The sequence below is a fragment of the Schistocerca cancellata genome, chromosome 3 (assembly GCF_023864275.1).
Source record: "Schistocerca cancellata isolate TAMUIC-IGC-003103 chromosome 3, iqSchCanc2.1, whole genome shotgun sequence".
NCBI lineage: Eukaryota > Metazoa > Arthropoda > Insecta > Orthoptera > Acrididae > Schistocerca > Schistocerca cancellata.
In genome coordinates, this window is record NC_064628.1 from 368470107 (window position 1) to 368494949 (window position 24843).

At 42.6% G+C, this 24843-nt stretch overlaps 1 protein-coding gene across 7 annotated transcripts in view; it reads left to right on the forward strand.

Moving 5' to 3' along the window:
- Positions 1-24843, forward strand: part of LOC126175054 (CCR4-NOT transcription complex subunit 7) — a 119553-nt gene that overhangs the window by 35411 nt on the left and 59299 nt on the right. For all 7 annotated transcript variants that reach the window (XM_049921567.1, XM_049921570.1, XM_049921573.1 and 4 more), the window contains 2 exons: positions 5615-5811; positions 19776-19937. In XM_049921567.1, the coding sequence (XP_049777524.1) occupies positions 5615-5811; positions 19776-19937 (359 nt within the window). The remainder of the gene's footprint in view (positions 1-5614; positions 5812-19775; positions 19938-24843) is intronic.

Genomic DNA, 24843 nt, shown 5'->3' on the forward strand with positions numbered 1-24843 from the left:
ACGTACTTTGCTTGTTTCTATTTTTATAGCATACCAGGAGGCACTCTTTTTGAACAATATCTACAAATGGCATTGGAAAGGGGGTGGGGTGATATTGGTACGCACTATATGATGATTTTTGGAGTATTTATGTAATGTTAAGTAGATAGATATTCATGTATAGTTATTCGTGTTCGGTGTTGTTTGCAAGCAGTTTCATCTCTGCTTAACTGCTGCAACCTACGTCCATTTGAACCTACCTATCAGACCTTGGTCTCCCTCTATAGATTTTACCTACCATACTTCCTTCCATTATCAAATTGACGATTTCTTGGTGCCTCAGGACATATATCAACCGATCTCTTCTCTTAGTCAAATTGTGCCACAAATTTCTTTTTTCCCCCCAGTCCAATTCAGTATCTCCTAATTAGTTATTTGATCTTCCCTCTAAGGCTGTGTTCAGAGTGGCGCCAACAATGGGTTGGCAGAAGCAGTCACCAGAGGCGACAGCTTGGTCACAGGGTGTCTGATCACCTTTGACGTTTGTTAGGACCTATTCTTTCAAGGTGGTCTATCTATTTTAACTTCATTGAGTGGGATGGATGCTTCAACACCTCTGTGCTTGGAGACAAGTGCTGTATTGCTGCTTTTGCTATTAAAAAATGCTGAATACTCTATATGTCCCGAAAGGAATGTGGTGGGTACTATACACTCCTTCTTCAGTTACAGGAATAACTGGTCAACTTTTACGATTATATGAGATGAAGAGAGAGACATTCTGTTACATATTTGAGATGATGATGATGATGATGTGATGACATCGAAAGGCAAGAGTAGCACCTTTAATTCACTTCAGCAAAAGACACATGTCAATTACCGCAACCTTCAATGACTGTCATTCAGTATATATGTAAAAGATAAACATAAATTTTAGAATAAGATACTCTGACCACATAAATCACGTTCGGAACCTACCTCATATAACAGAATCACCTCCCTTCTGGCATGAAAATGCCCGTAAGCAGTAATAATAATTTGTAGTCAGCTAATGCCCACATGCTACAGTTCAAAATAGATACAACACAGAAATTTTAAGAGTAAAATATGCCATCGTTTCTAATAAAGTGGAGATTTCAGTCCACAGATTCTTAGCTATAGCCCAGTTATATTTTTATTTCTCAGGATACCACAAACTACTTTTATCCTGGATTAAACTTGACAGTTTCTCATAGTCCATATGTTGTGTATGAGAATTTCGGCCCATTCACCTGAAGGAAAAAAATTTATTTGAATTTCAGCAACTGTCACCTGAAGTCTGTACGGTCAGGTGATGAGATCAGCTGCATTGTGACTGTTCATGTATTGGCGTACTGTTGGGGGGTGGGGGGTGGAGTACCATCTGTCTTTGGCTGTGTTGGTTGTCAACGGATTCTTCCAATGTTGGTGTCACTGAAACCACAACCTAATTTATGACATTATTATGTAGCAGCACATTTCAAAAGCTTCTATTGTTATCTGAACTTCTGTACAAGGCTACCCTTCAGAGAAATAGCTTTATAAAAGACTTCCTAACATTTAAATTTATATTCAAGGTTAACAAATTTCTCTTTTTCAGAAATGCTTTTCTTTCTGTTGCCAGTCTGCATTTTATATCTTCTCTACTTTGGGAATCAACAGTTATTTTACTGTTTAAATAGCAAAACTCAACAACTACTTTTATTGTCTAATTCCCTAATCATCCTCCATTAACATCACCTGATTTAATTCAACTAAATTAAATTACCCTTAATTTCTCTTAGGTTTACATTACTGCTTGCTCAGTGTACATATTGGAAAACGTTGGGAGAGGCTACAACCCTGTCTCATTCACTTCTTAGCTACTGCTTCCGTTTCCTGCCCACCAACTATCGTAACTGCAGTACAAGTTGTGTATCTACATTTACATCTACCTAGTGAGTTGGTGCAGTGGTTAGCACACTGGACTTGCATTCAGGAGGACAGTGGCTGAAATCCCTGTCCAGCCGTCCAAATTTAGATTTTGTATGATTTCCGTAAATCAATTGAGGCAAATGTCAGGATGGTTCCTGTAAAAGGGCATGACTGATTTCCCTCCCTATCCTTCCCAAATCAGAGCTTGTGCTACATATCTAATGGTCTTGATGTTGACGGGACATGAAACTCTAATCTTTCTTCCTTCTTTTTGTAAAAGTCGTAGACAACTTTTTGCTCCCTTGTATTTTACATTTGCTACCTTCAGAATTTCAAAGAGTGTATGCCGGTCAACATTTTCAAAAGCTTTCTCTAAATTATCAAATGTTCGGAATGTTTTACCTTCTAAGATGAGTTGTAGGGTCATTATTGCTTCATATGTTCCAAACAGATCCTTCCCAGGGTTAGCTTCTACCAATTTTTCGATTCTTCTGAAATATTTTTTGTCAGTATTTCACAACCATAACTTGTTAAACTGACACACATCAGCAGGAATAGTTTTATCATGTCTGGCTTGTCCGAACGATCTCAACAATTCTGAGAAAATGTCATAAACTCCAAGGGACTTGTTTCTACTTAGGTCATCAGAGCTCTGTCAAATTCCTCCTCCCCGTACATAATATTGCTTTTGTTTCCTTTCCGTAGCTCTTCTGCATATCCTTTCCATCTAGCATCCTTCCCTTCCTTGCTTAGTATGAGGTTGCCATCTGAACTCTTAATAGTCATGGAGTTGCTTTTGGTTTTTCCAAAGATCATGTTAATTTTTCTATAGGTGGCATATAACTTTTCCATAGTTATACATGCTTCTACAGCTTTGAATTTCTTGTGTAGCCTTACTGTGTTGACATTCTGTACTTCCCGTCAACTTGAATTATTGAGTGATGGCAGCAATAGTTACAAGCTTGTTCTGTAAAGTCAGCATGAGATTTCAATAATCTGCAGCCCACATATAACTGGAAGAATCAAAAGATTTTTGTGACAGTTTTTTTTGTAATCTCCTTAGAGGAAACATGTTTCAAACTATTGTGTCTCTGTATGTCTTTAGGTTTTGGACTCCATTGCAACCAAAACATCGCCTATTAACATTTGTGTATTGTTTGCCGGAGTGAATTGGAATTGTGTGTACTTGGGAGGGCGGAGGGGGGGGGGGGGGGGCACTGAAACGTGGAGCGTATTCCCAGACCTGAAATTTAAGTTAATTGCAGTACATTTTCTGATTAGTAAATTGTAAAAAATTGTCTGCAGTAAATTATCTTAGATTTTCAGACATAGGTGTTGCTGCTTTCTAAGACACCACAGACTTACATAAAGTGGCTTTCGACATTACTCTTTAAAGTTTTCAATAATTAAAACTAAAGTTAGCTGTTTTTGTTTACTGTATTTTTGTAAATGACAGTTAAAGATTTACTTTTCTGAGTAACCGAATAATGGAAGAAGCTTTGTTTGAAAAATGAGTTTTAGATACAATGATAATTTCTGTTGAATTATACTGGCTAGTTTGCCAAAGTATGGAATTCTAATCCAGTAACATTGTTTTAACTGAAGAAGCTAATTACTTAGAAACTAAATGATTGCATAAGTTTCTAACATGTTTTCATCATTAGCTTTATAAATGCTATAGTTATTGACATGGCCTTTTTCATCTACTATATCTACATTATTAATTGGATATAATAGAGGGAAACATTCCACGTGGGAAAAATATATTTAAAATGAAAGATGATGAGACTTACCAAACAAAAGCGCTGGCAGGTCGATAGACACACAAACAAACACAAATATACACACAAAATTCTAGCTTTCGCAACCAACGGTTGCCTCGTCAGGAAAGAGGGAAGGAGAAGGAAAGACAAAAGGATATGGGTTTTAAGGGAGAGGGTAAGGAGTCATTCCAATCCCGGGAGCGGAAAGACTTACCTTAGGGGGAAAAAAGGACAGGTATACACTCGCGCACACACACACACACACATATCCATCCGCATATACACAGACACAAGCAGACATTTGTAAAGGCAAAGAGTTTGGGCAGAGATGTCAGTCTGCTTGTGTCTGTGTATATGCGGATGGATATGTGTGTGTGTGCGAGTGTATACCTGTCCTTTTTTCCCCCTAAGGTAAGTCTTTCCGCTCCCGGGATTGGAATGACTCCTTACCCTCTCCCTCTCCCTCTTTATTAATTGGATATATGTTTACATATGAATAGTGCTAATGGAGTTGTAGGTTACTGGTGTTTTGTGATTGTTTATTTTTCCGGTAAACTGGTCACACTAATGAAACTTCCTGGCAGATTAAAACTGTGTGCCGGACCGAGACGCGAACTCGGGATCTTTGCCTTTCGCGGGCAAGTGCTCTTGCTTGCGAAAGGCAAAGGTCCCGAGTTCGACTCTCGGTCCAGCACACAGTTTTAATCTGCCAGGAAGTTTCATATCAGCGCGCACTCTGCTGCAGAGTGAAAATCTCATTCTTGTCACACTAATGAATTTTAAATAATCAAAAGAATGTAATACACAATAAAGTTAATTTGGTTAAGCCCTGAGTCAATATTTGATATTTTAGGTACAGGTGCCATATAAATCACAATATTGAAAATATTCACAAAAAATAATTGTAGGGGGAAGATGAGCATAAGGATCCACCTGCTTCGGTACAACATCTGCGTGCTTCATCAGCCTCACAAGTTTTAATAAAAGGAGGGATATTTAGAAATACCATTTCATTTAATAATTCCCAGCACAGTTCGTGTGTGTCTTCTCAGACCTGAAACTGTACTTCTATTATTCCAAACTTAAACTCAAAAATAACTAGGAATGAAGGCGAACCACTAATATCTTTCATGCCTTCAACACAGACTAATGAAACAAGTCAATTACGTAGAGCAAAGATCAGGAAGCCACAGTCCTTAATGATTAAATAAACGTTTTGGAACGAAAACAAAGCAACGGTACTAGAATTTTGAACAGTTGTATAGAAACCAGCCAACTCGTTTAGCATCTGGAAGAAAGCCAAGGTTATTGAGAAGTCCTCATCCTGTCTGTTAAGTCTACCCTGAGCCAGGGCTCTGGGCAACTTTTCCATAACTCTGTGCTGTTCTAAAACTCACCAGTCCTTTTGTTCCATCCCTCTACTTTCCCCTTCAGCGCATCTGCCAGAAGAAGGAGCCACTGGCTCCGAAAGCTTGCACATTTCCTTAACTTTTGTGTGTTCCGTCTTGCTGCTGCTTGGCGAGTTGCTATGCTACGTTATGTAATGTGATTGTTTGTTAAAAGTGCAAGACTGTTCTATTGCCATACTTGTACTGATATATTTTATTAATATTCGCAATATTATATGTCTGATTTAAAAAAAAATGTGTTTTTGATAAGAGCAAGCTTGAATTTTTTTGTGGTAAATCAAAGTAATCTGTAAGCACCTTGAATTGAATGTTTTGCCTCAAATCGATAGTAGCGAGTGCTTTATAAATGCATACCGTTAAGCAATCTTCTAGAAGAAATTTTGTCCAAAACAAAGGAGTAGAAATAGTTTCATTATGTCTAACAAATTGTCTGTGAAACACAAATGCTGCATAAAGATCTTTTATTGTGATAAACCTTACATTAGTAATGACGATGCTTATTGACAATTGATGAATGGGAGTTTTTTTCCCCAGGATACTGAGTTCCCTGGTGTTGTGGCACGACCAATTGGCGAATTCCGCAGCACAGCAGACTATCAATATCAATTGCTACGCTGCAATGTTGATCTGTTACGGATTATCCAATTGGGGTTGACGTTTCTAGACGAGAATGGCAAGACACCTGGTGGTGCATACACAACGTGGCAGTTTAACTTCAAATTCAACTTATCGTAAGTTTTAAAAGTCATAAATTATATAGTATCAGTTTTCTGATGAAATTAATGTGTTAGCATAGTATGGAGTAATGTTAAGACTGAGGTCAGAAAGAAACTAGACTTTCATTTCATTAACTATATTGAATCCCATGTAGTTTTTTAATCTCATTTGAGATGTTGCCAAGGAAAGTAGAGAGACTGTGAGGTTCCAGTTTGCAACTAATTTGTGACAGGGATACAATTTTCAAAGTACTGTCAGTTTTTTTTTTTTGTAATTACTTGTCATTGTGGGCATGTCAAAATGTTTTGTTGTTGATGAGAATGGTGGGCCTTTATACCAAATGTGACGTTTCACTCAAACGATTTTACGTCACTGTACAGAACAAATGTATGAAAGCTGAGCAACAGTATTTGAATTTTCGTGGCAGATCCCTAGATTCATACTAAATGAATTTCATGTCAGAACATGACAATGTGCTAACCTCATTTCTTAAATCAGTCTATTTTGTGTGGAAATTTCAAGTTTTCTGAGAAAAGAATGTTGATGGAAATGGCACCTTTGTCATTAATAATACACTGCTGGCATTGGGGTGGGGGGCCAACACCCTCAAGGGCTGTTCAGCAGCACCAGGGTATAATATGTGCATCTTGAGGGCTTGTAGTGTTAGCAGTTAATTTGTTACATCATAGGTGATCGGGAGGTCTGTCTGTGCACTTTTGTTTTGACTCTGCAGGCAGTAGCTGTGCTACGTTTAGAGGTGAACACAGTGTGCAATATTCATTCTGGGGTACAACAGTGTGCCACCGATGGGTATGTACTGCTGTTGAACAGCTTAAACTATTTGGCAGGGTTGCATTGTTGGCCTTTGGGAACCTGAATGGACAAATTGATGGATTGCTACACACATTAGGGCGCAGTGGATTGGCAGTGTGTCACTGCTGTCAGTAGTGGCCTGTGGAACATTCCCACACCTGTGGACCAGTTTGTGGATATCTGCATAGTACAGATGCATGTCAAGATCAGAGCATTATACAAGCAGCGGTAGCCAACTGCATGTCATCCAGGAATGAAATCAGGGCACATGTTGGCTCTGCTGCATAATCAGGGATCATTGGGAGCTGTTTGCTTGCAGAGGGTTAAAATCATGTATGCCTCTGGCCATATTCCCAGTGACGCCACGACACCACCAAGCATTACTACTGTGATGGTGTGAAAGAGTTGACTGGAGAGTGGAATGGCAGTCTGTTGTCTTCAGTGATGAGAGTAGGTTCTGTCTGAATGTGAACGATGGATGTAACCATGTATGGTGTATATTTGGTGCCGGCCGCTGTGGCCGAGCGATTCTAGGCACTTCAGTCCAGAACTGCTACGGTCGCAGGTTTGATCCTGCCTCGGGCATTGATGTGTGTGATGTCCTTAGGTTAGTTAGGCTTAAGTAGTTCTAAGTCTAGGGGACTGATAACCTCAGATGTTAAGTCCCATAGTGCTTAGAGCCATTTGAACCATTTGTATACTTCGTGAGCTGCTTATTCCAGAGTGAACTTGCCCTCAATGCCGAGGTCCCATTCCACGCTTAGTGGTATGGTGGGGTTATCAGTTACAACTCACTTTCATATTGGTGTTTCTGCAGGGTAAAGTAACCAGTGCCTGTGTGAGTTGATGTATGTGAGAATACAAATCTGTGTTGCCGCCAATATACTGTGTATTGATGTGACAGTTTGGGCAACCTTTACTGTAATGTGTGTTTCATTTGGTCCTACAGTAATCAATTACCTGGCACCTCACTTATCAGTTAAATGACCCATGTTCTTTGGTGTTGCAGTTTTTCCAGTCAGTGTATCTCCAGTGTTCTTTATTTGAGGAGAAAAATTAGTAATGTTAGTGATAGCCTCATAAGGGGTCTTTACGTGGACCATATTTTATGGCAATATTTGTCCACAAAAGTGTGGCTGCTGTAGACATCAGTTTTGTGGTACAGCTGCTTTGCAATATTGTCGTTGGTGCAGTCTTTTGCAGGTAGTTGCCATCGTATTGCTAAGATGTCGCCAATGTTGTCCATCAAATGTGGAGAATATTTAGATTTCAGGACAATATCTGTCTCTGTTCTAGTCTGTAAATGTTTCCATCTTGCTGTCAGCTTTGTTTCCTACTTCTCTCACCAACAGTGCTGCAGTCAAAATACAGTCTGATATCTTCACTTGATAAGGAACTGAATTTCTTTTTGTTATTCATCATACTTACTGTGCTGCATCAAATTCAGTAAAACATTGCACGATTTTAAAGAGTTTGCAGAGGTAAAAATACGTGTAAACTTCACATGTGGTTGATTTTTAACTTGTACATTCCAGTGACTGAAATGTAGATAAGGTGCAAAAATGTATTTAAAATTGAGAGCAGAATTATGACATTCCGTATTAGAGTTATTGGGTTTTATATCCAATGGACAGTCGTGCGTGAAGTGCCTATTCACGTCCTTGCGCATCGTGAATCGTGTAGTCATAAAAATAGTCATATCTCATAAAGTGATTGAAGGTATTAAAATATTTATTTATTTATTTATTTATTTTCCAAATGAGTCACATACATTGTATGATAAACACTTGAAACTTTTTGATTCACTGAGGCGTGGAAGTATGTTGTCCACAGCAGTGAGAGGTCAGTGAATCAGGATGCATACAGATGTCCAAAGCATTCTAGCAAAACCTAAGCAGCACACACATACACATCCACAGCTCCAGAGGAAATGGCATAGCAGGATGTGTGTATATGTTTGCAGCAGTGAAGGGTTAATAGTGAACTACTACGCTGGTTTTCATCTTGTGGCACTATTTAAGACTTTGAACAAAGGAGTGTTTCTGCTAATAAGCATCAGCACCTTCCTGCAGTGAACAGACTGCTTCTTTGATTTAAGATGTTCCTCAACATTACTTTTATTTTTGCACCCAGTTTGGTAATTACGAGATATAGAGAACATTGATTTCAATCCTTCATGGGCAGTTAAACCTGTTACCAATGCAACAGGGAGATTGGACAAGATGCTTACCATAGAAATACAAAAAACATACACAGATTTTGTTTGCCTGTTGCTATACTCCAAAGTATGGACACTATAAACGGGCAGTCGGCCTCAAGTGTAAACAAACTAGATTTAAGACTCTCAGAGGGGAGAGGAGAGGAAAAGTGCATGGTTACAAGTCCCGCCTCTGTCTTGCAGGGCACCAGGGCAGCCAGCCTACATCCGTGTTCTGTGTTTCTGCGAAAGCAGAACTGACACCTGGTTATAGGGATTCCTGATACCTTATGGTGTGGTGAAAGTCGTAGTTGAAATCTGTGATGGATCTGGATTAGTCTATGCACTTATTTCAAAATAATAAAAGAAAACGCTGTGCAAAGTGCAACGCACGGAATTCATTAATGACTATTGCACAGTTGCTTGCTGAGGTTGGCTGTGTCGTAAATGAGGTGGTTCAGGCTTGACCTCTACTGTTACTTGGAGCAATCACAGTTCAAAACACTTGCTACCTAAAACTGCCATATTAAAGTGTCCAAATTGCACCAACTTTTGAATTGTAATGAGTTGACAAATGTTCGTGTTTCTTTGTTCTAAGCCGATAGGTCCATGGTAAAGTCCTACATTGCATTACACAGCATGTGTCTTGTATAGACCATCCAACCACCCACAATTGACGTAGTACTAGAGCATTGAACATACTGATGCTTCATTGTGTTTGTGCACTTTTTTTGGTTGCAAACATGTTTTTACACACATTATCTGCCCAAATTGGGCTTCATCTGGTGATGTGCAATGCTAGTAACTGGAAATTGGTTACATTTTAGATATTTGTATGCAGAAAATAGAGCTATTTGAAGCTACATTGAGTGAGCAAAAGTTCTGGGATAGTGATATGTACAGATACAGAGGGTGGTATATAGAAAAGGGCAGTACCTTGGCTGAGCTGTCATTTGTACTCAGATGATTTGTGTGACAAGGTTTCCGACATGATCATGGCTGCATTAAGACTTAAAACGCTGAATGGTAGTTGGAGCTAGATGCACAGGATATTCCATTTTGGAACTTGTTGGGAAATTTGGTATTTCATCACCCACAGTGTCCCCCTGCGGGTTCGGGGGTTAGAATAGGCCCGCGGTCTTCCTGCCTGTCGTAAGAGGCGACTAAAAGGAGTCTCACATGTTTCGGCCTTATGTGATGGTCCCCTCTCGGGTTTGACCTCCATCTTTCTAAATTATTCCGAAGAGCGAGCCAATTGGGGAAGGGCGCCTTACGTGGTGCACTGTATCCGTCGTGCATTGAGACCTTTAGCCGGCTTTTTCGTCGTTGCAATAGTGTTCCGCTCGTTTTCCATCTCTTGGGCGAGGATACGTCCCTGGATGCGATTCCCACGCTGCACTCTGCAGTGTTTCTTTTAACTGCGACGACGACCTTGGACAGTTTTGCACCTAAGATCCAGCACGGTAGCCAGTCCGTTGTGGTGGGGCCGCCATGTACCCTCTTGGTTGTAGCCCCCTGACAACACAGGGATCGCTCTACTGATGCCTGCGCCGTTAACTCCCCACGTATGCCAAGGAGTAGATGCCCGTCTCCCTGGGGCATCAGGACTCCCGGCAATGGACATCCTGCCAGGTGGCTATTGCTGCGGCTGGGTGGCGCCCGTGGGGAGGGCCCTTGGTCGGAGTAGGTGGCATCAGGGCGGATGACCCGCAATGAAGCGTGGTACATCATCTCTCGCTGGCGGCCAGCCGCCAGCAGTCTCTAAGCGTTCTCGGGCTCAATTTAATGCTGAAAAGTACAATCCGAAAACGTTCCCCTCTCTGGCCACGCCGTGGGAGGAGCGTAAGTCTCAGGATGGAGGTAATAGTTATTCGCCCCGATTCTTGGTTTGTACGAGAGCTGATGGGGAGTCTTTTCTCTCCACAAAGCCTCAGTTCTTCGTCGAGCATTTAGAGGACAAGTTTGGGGAGGTGGAGGGCTTGTCTAAAATGCGCTCTGGCTCAGTACTGATACAAACGGCATCCTCCGCCCAGTCACGCAGGTTACTTGCTTGTGACAAGTTGGGGGATGTTAACGTTACTATTACTCCACATAAGAGCTTAAATATGGTCCAGGGTGTTATTTTCCATAGGGACCTCCTTTTGCAGTCTGATGACGAGCTGCGCGCCAACTTAGAACGTAGAGGTGTTCATTTCGTCCGGCGCGTTCATCGGGGTCCGAGGGACAATCAGGTTGCTACCGGTGCCTTCATCTTGGCCTTCGAGGGTGATACGTTACCGGAAAAGGTCAAGGTGATGGTCTACCGATGTGATGTCAAGCCCTATATCCCTCCCCCGATGCGGTGCTTCAAGTGCTGGAAGTTCGGCCATATGTCTTCCCGCTGCACTTCCAGCCTCACATGTCGAGATTGCGGACGCCCATCTCATCCCGATACTCCATGTGCCCCGCCTCCCATCTGTGTCAACTGCGGGGAGCACCATTCACCTTGCTCGCCTGACTGCAAAGTCTTTCAGAAAGAGCGCAAAATTATGGAATATAAGACCCTGGACCGGCTGAGCTATACTGAGGCCAAAAGGAAATATGACAGACTCCATCCTGTGAGAATGACATCTTCTTATGCAGCTGCTACGACAACTGTGCTAGCCCCATCAGTTTCGAGACTTCCAGCCAGCTCGATAAGCAGTACGACTCCTCCTGCCCCCTTGCCTGTGGGGGGCTCTACCCAACCGGTTGCTCCTGCACCACCTACCTCAGGAGCAACCTCCTCCCACCCGTCGGGGACGTCCGTCCCCGCTTCTCAGCCGGAGAAGCGTCTACCTTCTTCGGCTACTCTCGCCCGTAAGAGTTCCCTTGGGACCCTCCCTTCCCAGGGTTCCACCAGCGGGAAGGATGACGGCCGCCAGTGGCATAAGTCCTCACCAGCGGCCGGGCGTAGGGCTTCACGATCCTCCTCTGTCCCGGAGGCTGAATCGGTGAAGCCTTCCCAGCCGGTGCAACCCAAGGTTCAGCGAGAGAAGTCCAAGAGAAAGACCTCTAAGGCCACAGAACTTGCGGTGGCGCCAACCCCACCGCACCTTTCGCGCTCTGCGTCTGAGGATGCAGTCGAGATTCTAGCGTCCGCTGAGGACCTTGATCTCGCTGGTCCCTCAGACGCCATGGATGCCTCTCGTACGGGTACTGAATCGGTGGCAGTGAGTGAACAAGCGGCGTAAATTGCCTTCCCAGTCCTTTCACGCCTTTCTCAGCCATGGACAATATCATCCTCCAGTGGAACTGCGGCGGTTTTTTCCACCATCTAGCTGAGCTCCAACAACTTATCAGCCGTCACCCTTTCTTCTGCATAGCTCTTCAGGAAACTTGGTTTCCAGCAATGCGAACTCCCGCCCTCCGTGGCTATCGGGGTTATTATAAGAACAGGGCAGCGTATGAAAGGGTGTCGGGTGGCGTCTGCCTCTATGTCCTTCACACTCTGCACAGCGAGTCTGTCCCTCTCCACACACCTTTAGAGGCTGTCGCTGTTCGGGTGTGGACGCCACAGGCTGTTACCGTCTGCAGTCTTTACCTTCCACCGGATGGTGATGTCTCGCAGCATGTCCTGGCTGCGCTGATAGCCCAATTGCCGCCACCTTTCTTGCTATTGGGCGACTTCAACGCCCATAACCCTCTGTGGGGTGGGTCAGTGGCAACAGGTCGAGGCGCCATCGTTGAACATTTATTGTCGCAGCTCGATCTCTCGATTTTAAATGATGGTGCCTTCACACACTTCAGTGTGGCGCATGGCACATACTCCGCCATTGACCTTTCAATATGTAGCCCTAGCCTCTTACCGTCTCTCCAATGGAGTGTGCATGACGACCTGTGTGGTAGTGACCACTTTCCGATCTTTCTGTCACTACCACAGCGTCACTCTTCTGGGCGCCCTAGCAGATGGGCTATGAATAAGGCTGACTGGGACTTGTTCTCCTCCACTGCCGCTATTGAGCCTCTCTCTAGTGATGACATTGATGCGGTGGTTCAATCGGTCACCACCGGCATCGTTACTGCCGCCGAATCTGCCATTCCCCGTTCTTCTGGGTCCCCTCGGCGGAAGGCTGTGCCTTGGTGGTCGCCTGAGATCGCTGAAGCGATTAAAGATCGCCGGCGGGCGCTCCAGCGTCACAAGCGACATCCCTCCTTAGACCACCTTATCGCCTTCAAACGGCTGCGTGCGCGGGCCCGCCTCCTTATCCGCCAAGGCAAGAAGGAGTGCTGGGAGCGGTATGTGTCCACCATTGGCCTCCATGTCACTCCTTCGCAGGTCTGGGCCAAGATTCGACGCGTCTACGGCTATCGGATCCCTGCCAGCGTCCCTGCGCTCTCACTGAATGGAGCAGTTTGTACTGACTCCGACGTCATTGCAAACCGCTTAGCAGAGCATTTTGCTATGAGTTCCGCTTCTGCGAATTACCCCCAGGCCTTCCGCTCCATTAAAGAGCGGATGGAACGTCGGAGCCTTTCTTTTCGCACCGACGCTTCTGAACCCTACAACGCTCCATTCAGTGAGTGGGAATTTCAGAGTGCCCTTGCCGCTTGCCCTGATACCGCTCCCGGGCCAGATCGCATCCACTGTCAGATGCTGAAACACCTTTCAGTGGACTGCAAGCGACGCCTCCTCGACCTTTACAACCGTCTCTGGGTCGAGGGCGAGTTTCCGTCGCAATGGCGGGAAAGTATTGTCATCCCCATTTTGAAACCTGGAAAGAACCCTCTGGAGGTGGACAGCTACCGTCCCATTAGTCTCACCAACGTTCTTTGCAAGTTGCTTGAACGGATGGTGAGCCGGCGCTTAAATTGGGTACTGGAGTCTCGGGGCCTTCTGGCTCCGTCTCAGGGTGGGTTCCGGAAAGGCCGCTCCGCCGCCGACAATCTGGTGAGCCTGGAGTCGGCCGTCCGTACTGCCTTTGCCCGCCGTCAGCACCTGGTCGCTGTCTTTTTCGACATGCGGAAGGCGTACGATACGACATGGCGTCATCACATCCTTTCTACGCTTCATGGATGGGGTCTTCGGGGCCCTCTGCCGATCTTTATCCGCAATTTCCTGTCGTATCGTACCTTCCGCGTGCAAGTCGCAGCCTCCTATAGTTCCACCCACGTCCAGGAGAACGGTGTGCCACAGGGTTCTGTTTTAAGTGTCTGCCTGTTTTTAATAGCCATTAACGGGCTCGCTGCGGCCGTGGGAAATTCTGTCTCTGCTTCCCTGTATGCTGACGACTTCTGCCTTTATTACAGCTCTACTGGCATTGCAGCTGTTGAACGTCAGCTACAGGGCGCTATCCGTAAGGCGCAGTCTTGGGCTGTAGAGCATGGGTTTCAGTTTTCGGCAGCCAAGACCCGCGTTATGCATTTCTGCCGGCGCCGAACAGTCCATCCTGAGCCGCGGCTTTATCTTGGCGACGAACTCCTTGCTGTGGTGGAAACCCACAGGTTTTTGGGGGTGGTTTTCGATGCCCGGTTGACTTGGCTGCCTCATATCCGGCAGCTTAAACAGACGTGTTGGCGGCATCTAAACGCTCTGAGATGCTTGAGCCACACCCACTGGGGCGCCGACCGCTCTACCCTGTTGCGGCTCTACCAGGCGTTAATCCAGTCCCGCCTGGTTTATGGGTGCCTAGCTTATGGCTCAGCATCCCCATCTGCGTTGCGGGTGCTGGACCCAATTCTCCACAGCGGGATACGCCTTGCCACTGGTGCTTTCCGCACCAGCCCTGTGGACAGTGTACTAGTGGAGGCAGGTGTACCTCCACTGCGGTTCCGGCGCCAACGTTTGCTGGCCGCTTATGCGGCCCATGTTCTAAGCTTGCCCGGGCATCCAAATTATCGTGTCCTGTTCCCGCAGTCAGTCGTCCATCTGCCAGACCGTCGGCCCCGGTCGGGTTGTCCGATCGCCGTACGCGTCAAGGAGCTTCTCTGTGGGCTTGGGTTTTTCCCTGTTCCACCTCCTTTCCGGGCGCCTCTGCGTACACCCCCGTGGTGTGTTCCTCACCCTTGCCTTCGGCTCGACTTGACACAGGGCTCGAAGGACTCGGTCCCTCCAGAGGCCTTCCGCTGCCGCTTTTATTCCATCCTGGCCACGTATCAGGGCTCTGGAATTGTTTACACCGACGGTTCGATGGTTGCTGGTCGTGTCGGGTATGCGCTAACTCTAGGGGACCATTCCGAACAACGGTCCTTGGCGGCTGGCTGCAGCGTTTACACTGCTGAGCTAGTCGCCATCTTTAGAGCCCTAGAGTATATCCGCTCCTGCTCAGGTGAGTCCTTCGTTATCTGTAGCGATTCCCTGAGCGGTTTACGAGCTCTCGACCAGTGTTTTCCTCGTTCTCGTCTGGTGATGGCTATCCATGAGTCCCTGCATACTCTTGCGCGTTGCGGCCGCTCTGTGGTCTTTGTGTGGACCCCCGGTCATGTCGGTATCCCGGGCAATGAACATGTTGACCGCCTGGCGAAAGAGGCCACGAGTAAACCATCTCTGGATGTTGGCCTCCCAGAGGCTGATTTGCGGGCGGTCCTCCGCCGAAAAGTTTTTGCGCTTTGGGACGCTGAATGGCGCGATCGGATTACACCCAATAAACTCCGTGCCATTAAGGAGACGACGACTGTGTGGCGGTCCTCCATGCGAGCCAACCGCAGGGACTCAGTCGTCCTTTGTCGGCTCCGTATTGGCCACTCCCGGCTAACACACAGTTATTTACTGCGCCGGGAGGACCCTCCTGTATGTCGCTGCGGGGCGGCTTTGACGGTGGCCCACATTCTGTTGGCCTGCCCCCTTTTAGCTGTGGTCAGGCAGACATTTGCGCTGCCTGATACGCTCCCTGCCGTTTTATCCGATGACCCTGTTATGGCTGCCTTAGTTTTACGTTTTATTAGGGCAGGGAGTTTTTATTCTTTCATCTGAGTGTTTCTGTTTTATTTTTTGTTTTGATTCTGGCCTTTGGCCTATGATTTTAAACTGATCTTTTAATGTGTTTCTAAGTGGTTGGCTTTTCCTTTTTTATTTCTATGGTCGGCCAACCACTGTCACACTCTGTGTGGTTTTAGTTCGTTTTGTCTTGTCCTTGTCTCCGTTTCTCTTGTTCTGTATCGTCTGTGATCTATTCTGTTCCTCGTTTTTATTCTCTGTGGATGTTCTTTGTCTTTGGAAAATGGGACCGATGACCGTAGCAGTCTGGTCCCTTTCATCCCCCAAACCAACCAATCACCCACAGTGTCAAGAATGTGCCAGAATACTAAATTTCAGTCATTACCTCTCACCATGGGCAATGCAGTGGCTGACGGCTTTTACTTAATGGCTGATAGCAACAGTGTTTGTGTAGAGTTGTGAGTGCTAACAGACAAGCAACACTGCATGAAATAACCACAGAAATACAGGTGGGACGTACGATAAATGTATCCTTTAGGGCAGTACGGCGAAATTTGGTGTTCATGGGCATCAGCAGCAGATGACGGACGCGAGTGCCTTTGTTAGCAGCATGACAAAACCTGCTTGGACCCTAGATGACTGGAAAACCATGGCCTGATCAGATGAGTCCCGATTTTAGTTGGTAAGAGCTGATGGTAGGGTTTGAGTGTGGCAAAGACCCCACGAAGCCCATGGATCCTAGTTGTCAACAAGCAAGCTGGTGTTGGCTCCATAATGGTGTGGGCTGTGCTCTCATGGAATAATTGGGTCCTCTGGTCCAACTAAACTGATCATTGACTGGAATGGTTATGTTTGGCTACTTGGAGAACATTTGCAGCCATTCATGGACTTCGTGTTCTCACCAAATGGAATTTTTACAGATGAAAAATGAGCCATGTTGGGCCAGAGTTGTTCACAATTGGTCCGAAGAACATTCTGGACAATTTGAGCTATTGGTTTGGCCACACCGATCGCCCGACATGAATCCCATCAAACAATTTGGGACATAGTCAAGACATAAATTTGTGCCCAAAATCCTGCGCTGGCAACACTTTCACAATTACAGGCAATTACAGCCTCACATAGAGGCAGCATGGCTTAATATTTCTGCATGGAACTTCCAACGACTTGTTGAGTCAATGCCATGTCAAGTTACTGCACTGTATGGGTAAAAGGAAATCTGATACAATATTAGGAGGTGTATCCCAAGACTTTTGTCATCTCATTGTTTCTTTGATAGAATACTTCATCTGGATAAAATTTGCTATGAAATAGCATTCATTATGTAAGATTGTGTTTCCACATTTTGAGACAGAATTTCCACCTGTATTTGCATTTATTGTAAATGCAATTTTTTTTTTCAGATTGCTATAGTAATAAGATACCAGTATGCATTTGGTAGTTAATATGACGCTTTTGCCATTGGTATTATTTCTAACAAGGAAGTAACCTCATTTTCAGTAACTAACATTGCACCACACATACTTCAGCTCCATTGTTTTTGCATCTTTGTTCCATGTAATTAGTATTACTCAATAAACATCTCCATTTTTTAATGTACAGTTGTAATAGGCATACAGGTCTCTGCACTATCAGTTGAATATTGCCTCCCTTCCTCCCTCCCCCTTTCTTCTGCCTTCTCTTTTTCTTCCCCTCATCCACTGGCTTTTTATATCATGACATTCCGTTGTTGATTCTATTATCTCTTGCTACATTATATTACGTTCTGGATTTGTACTTTTAGAAACAAATTGTTTATGTCAGTTGTTGTGATAGGGATGTAAAGAAACTGTTCATGAAGTGGGATCAGATGTAACCATGTAGAAAGTTATAAACTTACTTTGAGAAGTAGGGACTGCACCTGGTAGAAGAGAGGAAATCTGGGAGGTTATGCGACTGGTTAGGTGTAAGGAAACAAGGTAAGTCAGTTATTGTAGCATTGAGCCTTACCAGTTTCTTTTTCTCACTAACCGAACACTACTGGAAGCATTAATATGAAAGCAGCATATAGTATAAATCATTTTTGACATTCAAACGGTGTATGGCATTGACATGGAGGCACAGTATCATCTGTCAGTTACACAAATGGGGATTTCGTGGTTCTCTCTCAATTTTTCGGCGCTTCGTCCTTGCTGAATGTCATTTTGGACTCAGGGTCAGGACTGTTCTTGCTGATAAATTCCCCCAGTCCACAGTGCCCCTTAGGGGAATGTTTTAAGCATGACTTTGTTCACAGTTTCTGTCGGTAGCATATAATCCACAATGAAGAATCCTGTGAACTGCTCATTGCCAGACTCTGCCTTCCCAGTGAGTTTACTGTATTTAACGTTGAACACTATGTGATTCATAGAACTGTGTATCAGATGAAATATAATCATGGTTTGAAATTCCATATCTGCTCTGATGCCCAGAACGTACATGATGCCCTTTTGCAGTTGCAAAGACAGGGAAAGGAGTTGTTATTCTTCTAGGTACTAATTCATATGGGGATTCTTGAGAATGAATTTTGCTGATGCCGCAGCCAAGGAGGCATGCGGCCTTCTTGACATAATCTACTGTCCTATCCCTCCGCATGCCATGGTGTCATTGCTGAGAAGGTGCATCATGCATCTTTTGGAGGAAGAGTGGTTGGAGATGACAGATAACAAGCTGTGATCAATAAAAAGAGGCTGGCCAGTTAGAAGAGTGATGTGTGCTTAGCAAATCTTTGAATAGGAAGCAGCTCACTAACCCATAGCTTCTTTCTGGAACTTAATGATCCGCTGGTTTGTTTGATGCATGTGACATGCTGATGACATAAAATTACCAAATATGCAGCAACCAGACGCAAAATCATGTTTTATTTATTCACTATTGCAAAACGATTTCAACTGATTAACAGCCATCATCGGTGTTTTCAACCAATATGTGCCCTGAGTAGTAATACTGTTTGATCTCTGCTTAAGACAGTATTACTACTCAGGGCACATATTGGTTGAAAGCACCGATGATGGCTGTTAATCAGTTGAAATCGTTTTGCAAATAGTGAATAAATAAAACATGATGCTGCTGGTTGCTGCATGACTTGGGAACCACATGGAGCCCACCATTCATGCTGATTACAGTTAGACACATTTTAACTGAGAGTCGTTTATACAGATGAGAGGGTAGAAACTGGTTTATTGGCAGACCTGCCCTTCTTTATTTTAAGTGATGATGAGATGATATGGCATGTGATTTAAAATTATATGTTTTGTCTGACCTTCTTAAGCTGTTAGGCAGGACATTTTAGTGTGTGTAGGGTATGATTGGCTTATTCAGTTAATACGTTAGTGAACAGCCAATCACATTTTCTTTATTTGCTTCTTGGTTACTTTCCTCGTCTGCTAACAACATTTTAATATTTTGTCATATATTGGTTTTTATTTTTGTACCATTAAGAGTGGCTTCGTGTGCTGAGTGTGAGAGATCAGGTGTGATCGTGTGTAGCTTTTTTGCATATCTGGATTTTACATGTTCTAGCCTTATTAAAATTGTACAGTAAATATAAGGATGCTGATAACCATGATGTTAAGCACCATAAATAAACAACAACAACAACAACAACAACAACAATAAAATCTCTTATCACAAGCTTTTCCTCTTGTTCTGAGGAAAGGGACCCTTATTCTGAAACAGCAGTTTTAAGTCTGTGTGTTTCTGTTTGTTGTCATTGAGTGAGTAGATTTTCTCTCTGTACTATAAATATTTTCTGTTCATTAATAACTTTCACAGAAATGCTATTGCTATTGGCTCTGAATAAAAGTATGATATGAAAGCCAGTTGTTTCACAGTAAGTTACTAAGTTATGAGTGGACATTTCACAGTTGCATCGATACCTGTGAATGTTTACAGTATCCACATTAACAACAGAACACAAAATAGGTCTCTGACCACTTATTTGAAGCATTTTGAAGATGGCTTACTTGTAAGCAGTAATTTAAGTTACTGAAACCAAACAGTATTTCAGTGTTATCTTTACGAGCTTTGTTACAGTGTTATTGTTTCTGGTTTAGGGAAGATATGTATGCTCAAGACAGCATCGACCTGTTGCAGAATTCAGGTATTCAGTTCAAGAAACATGAAGAAGAAGGCATAGACCCTTTAGATTTCGCAGAACTTTTAATGACATCTGGCATTGTTCTAATGGATAATATAAAGTGGCTGTCATTTCACAGGTATGTTCCATAACTTTAAGTAAAACAGTTTTATGGGAATGAAATAACCTTCCTGGTTTATTGTGTGAATTTGGCAGTCCGTAGAATTTTATTGTAGCATGCTTGGGGAACTCTGTAATACCACTACTGTACTGTTCCCTTTTGGTGTATGCTGTTGCAATAATCATTAAGACATATTTTGGCTTCAATGATTGTATGCCAGCTGCTGAATGGAATGGTACCTCAACACAGACATTTGGCACTTGATTTATTTTTCTTGAAATAATATTCTGGGTAGAACTGTAAAACATTGTAGATAGAAGACGTCTGTAATTGTTTTGAGTGTGTTATTATTGAAAACTATATATGGGAATAGTTTTCACATTTAAAATTAAAACACTTCATTTAACATGAGTTTACTTAGATTAAAATGCTATCATTACTTTGTTTTCAGTTTAAAATGTACTTAACTTATGATGAGTTATTAAATGTTGCATGAGGGTCATTTCAGTTAAAGTGAGGCTAATGTTCATTTTTATGGTTAGGAGATATACATGTTGAAATCATTCCTTAGTTATGTATCTACTTTATTTTTGAAAATACTTTTGTGTATAAGTGTTACTAGTAAGCAGAAGGCATAGCATTTAGTTACTCTCTTTGTGATATTGCATACTTAGATACCTCTTCGTACACTCTATTGTAATTGGTTAATTCAGCATCAGCTAATGTGATTTCATATTGCTCATGATGTGTTCACATAACTTGAGGTACTATAATAATATCCTGTAAATAAATTTAAAACTCATTAACAATTAAAAATAAAAAGAAACTTTTACTTTCAAGCAACATCACACACATTCGCACATAGAAAAAAAGTTAGGCAATAAATATATAATTCTCTAGCCACTGCCTTTCCAAATGAGATTAAAATCACTTATCCATTACAGTATTATTCCATAAATATGCAGTTATCAATATGAAGACGTGTTGGAACATTACATTACATCTCATCGTAGTACGTATGTTACACCATAGGTTACTCAGAATGGGGGACAGAGTGAGGTGGCACAATGGTTAGCATGTTGTATTCATATTTGGGAGTATAAAAGTTCAAATCTGCAGCTGGCTATCCTGATTTAGATTTTCTGAAATTTTCCTAAATAGCTCCAGGCAAATGCTGGGATGGCTTCTTTGAAAAGGTACTGCTGAGTTCTTCTCCATACCAGAAATATTCCAAGCCTATGCTCCGTCTCTGATGACCTCAATGTCGATGTGATATTAACACTACCGAGTTGGAACCTGAGTGTCCCTCAGGCACTGCCTGTATCTAGTACCCAAGTGACAATCTTGCTCTGTCTGAGAAGTGTTGTACTGTAAGGGGGAAGGGGGAGGGGAAGGAAGGTAGCCCCCTCCCCCACCCCTTAGGAACATAATCGTCAGAAACTGAGCTCGTGTCTTGTCCTGCCACAGAGACAAAAGTTTTAGTCCATTATCAGTTTGAAGAAATCAGAAAATGTAATGGGTACTGACTAGTAGCAAGTGTACTCAGAACCATTGTTGTGAAGTATTGAAACTATTTCGCCATTCAGCATGAGACTAATATCAGCTGGATCGTGCATATGCTCTTGTTTTTGTAGTGGTGGTGTGTCCTTCACTTCTTATTGGTATACATGTGTCTCATATCTCTCACTGTTTACCTGACACCTTTATCTAATTATTAATATTATTGCATGGTGAATTTGTTAGTTTTGAAAGCCCTTTGTGTATTATTTTGGATAAATTTTTGTTTATGCTTTCATAAGCAATAAATAAGTAGTTGTAGTATCATACGGAAATGAAACCATAAAGGAAAAAATGGTATAGTAATAGCATTTTTAAACATTTAGAAAATTATTTATTAGTTTTCTATATCCAGACAATGACAAAACTGTCACAGAGCTTTTTTTAAATAAAGAAGTGGATATCACTGTAAAAAATGCATTTTTTTCCCATCATTTAGCCTACTGACGTCCACATGGTGACAGAATAAGCAAATTACAACATTAGCTGATCCACTTGTCAGAGACTAAGAGACTTTTTTTTTATTATTTATTTATTAGACATCAAAAAGGATGAAGTGTTCAACACTAGAACAATGAAATGTGTCAAGACACCTTTAGATTTTTTTCTGCTGTAATGAATTGCATTTACAACATTTTTCCACCGAACTTCACGAATTTTCCCTTTTTCTTTTCCCTCTTTTACAATAGTATGCTGTAATTTGCTGAATTTTCATGATTTCACAAAAATTTCATGAAGCATTCCCAGAACAGCGAGATGGGTCATTTGACTGCTGGCACAACTCCTTTTTAGAATGTTGCAGTTTCTCATAATCACAAAGGTACTAGTGTTGCGTTTGGCATTGGTTAACGATGTTTATACACATTGCTGAAAAGTGTAAAGTAACTTTTTTGTTCTATTTCTCATGTTGCTGCTGTTACCTTGTTAGTTGGGTAGTGTTTTTTGAGCCAAAACAGGAGTTTCCTTTTATGCCAGATCATCGTGGTCATATTAATGAAGAGATTTTGCGTAGTATAGAGAACTGTGATAATGAATCAGAAGTGACTTACTGGATTCAGACAGTGATTTTTCTGCCAGAGATAACTTGGAAAGATAATGAGACTGAGGAGGAGTTGTGGCGTGTCCCCTGGCTTCCTGTTTTTGTGATTAGATTTCTGTTAGTTAAGTTTCTGCCACTGTGTCCAGTGAAACTTTGTATCTTAATGTAGAATGAATACCTCCTATCCAAAAAATAAATAAAATTTTTAAAAAAATATATTATTAGGTAGAAAACCCTGTATCTCCGCTGTCTGTAAGCCAGAGAGAGGTAATGACCTAGGTGCTGTGCTCTGTTGGGAGAAAAACAGAAACCATATATAGTGCAAGGAAATTGTGTTAAGTGAGAAAACCTTGCATAACTATCATAATCCAACAATATGTTTTTCTTTCGACTCGTGTTAGTCTTGGGGATGTGCCACAAGAAGCCTATAAGGTTTCCAGACTGTTTTGGTTCATCAATCCTAATTTTTCAATACATTTAAACCTCCATTTGTTACCATTCACTGGTGCATTCTTCACATATGTCATCGAAAATGGAATTGCAACCTGGGCGTGCGCCTACACTGAGGGTCATAACATGCACAAAAAAGAGGAGGAACCTTTTTGTTCCTTATTATTTGGCTGGCTAGAACACTCTCCCTATTTCACTGTGTCAAAACGTTTCTCCCCAGCCTTTGATGACTTTCGACAGGTAACTTCATGTGCACAAAACCGCACTTCTCACTCTCAGCACTGCGTAATTAGCAAGTTAACAGCATTGGAATACTAATCTTGACTTCACAGAAGTAGACATGCCCAGCTTATAACTAAGATTCAAAACTACTAATAGCTTCTTCTGCCTTTTACAGTGCTATTAATACTGAGAAAACTAAATAGTGTAATGACAGCTCCACCAACAAGCCAAATTAGAAATGGATTTGTCCACGTGAAAGGACATGGATACATTTATAGGTAATGTTAATATTCACCTGCTTTTCGTCAGCTTCATGATGCAGCTCTCAATGCAGCGACATCAGTCTGTGTCCCACCTGCTTCTGTCTCGTGCTCTAGGAGGTCTGTCATTAGCAGCAGTTGAAGCACTGCTACCTCCAGGCCTTTCGTCTGTCAAGTTTTTTGGGCTTTCTGTTACTTTAATATATTAAACCTTTCCTTGGCTCAGAAAATATTTACATTTCATATTTATTATTTTAGATTACTCTCTACACTTCTCCTCTTTAATACAGGCAAATTTAACATCACAACTATTCCATAGTTCCTGTATAAACATGCTATTTTGAACCCATTGCTACCTTTCCATCAATGACAGGCTTCTTGCTTGTTGCCAGCTCCACTCACTCCTCTCTGCTTTGATTCACAACGTCACAGCAACTCAATTATTTTTTTTAAAAAAAGAGAAAAACATTCTTTTGGTCACAAAACATAAGTTACAGAGTTACTGTGGGTAGATGTCTCCCACATCAGTTCTTTCCATAATAATCTTTGGAGTCAACTGGCACAACATTGAAGATGGCAACTAGAGACAGAACAGAATGTGAAGTCGCTAACATGCCTTCACTTAGGAGGAGGGCCCATTGCATATGGTTGCCACAGAGTGGATGGCTGTCATCGGTGCCTTTAGACTTCTTTTTGAAGAATCAATACTGCATGTCATAAAACAAGAGAATCAAATTCTTGGAATGAAGCAGCAATCACCAGTTGGATGGTATCGTTGAATGAATTGGAGGCAACGATTGCTACTGTGTACACTAGAGGAGGTACTTTTTGTGCTAAAGATGTCTCCTTGGATGACTTTTGGTCATGTTTTTGGGAGCCTAATTTTATTGGGCATAAAACGACAAGTGACAGATTCTGTGAACTTACAGAATCCTTTAGTTTTGATGAGAAGTCTTCCTGAGCTCAACAAATCCATGCTGACAACTGCTTTTTTATTTCTGAAACATGGAACAAGTTCATGAAAAAATGCCTCCTCTGTTACTGCCATGGTGAAAATTTTACAACTGCTGAGCACTGGTGCAGGTTTACCCAGTTCATGGGCATAAGCAGCAGATGACGGATGACCTGACAAATATGGACTCAAGTTTTGGATAGCCACAGATGTGGCATCAAAGTACATTTGAAATACTTTCCCATAACTTGGTGAGGAGGAGGAGGAGGACGAACCAGACAACCAGACATTGTGGGAGTATGTTGCTCTTTGCCCCTTGAAGCTATTTCTAAACGAGGGAAGAAACATAACAGACAGCTTCTTCACCTCTATTGAGCTTGCCAAGAAACTTCGACGGAAGAAAATATTGCTAGTAAGAACAATGAACAATTACAATTTTGAACA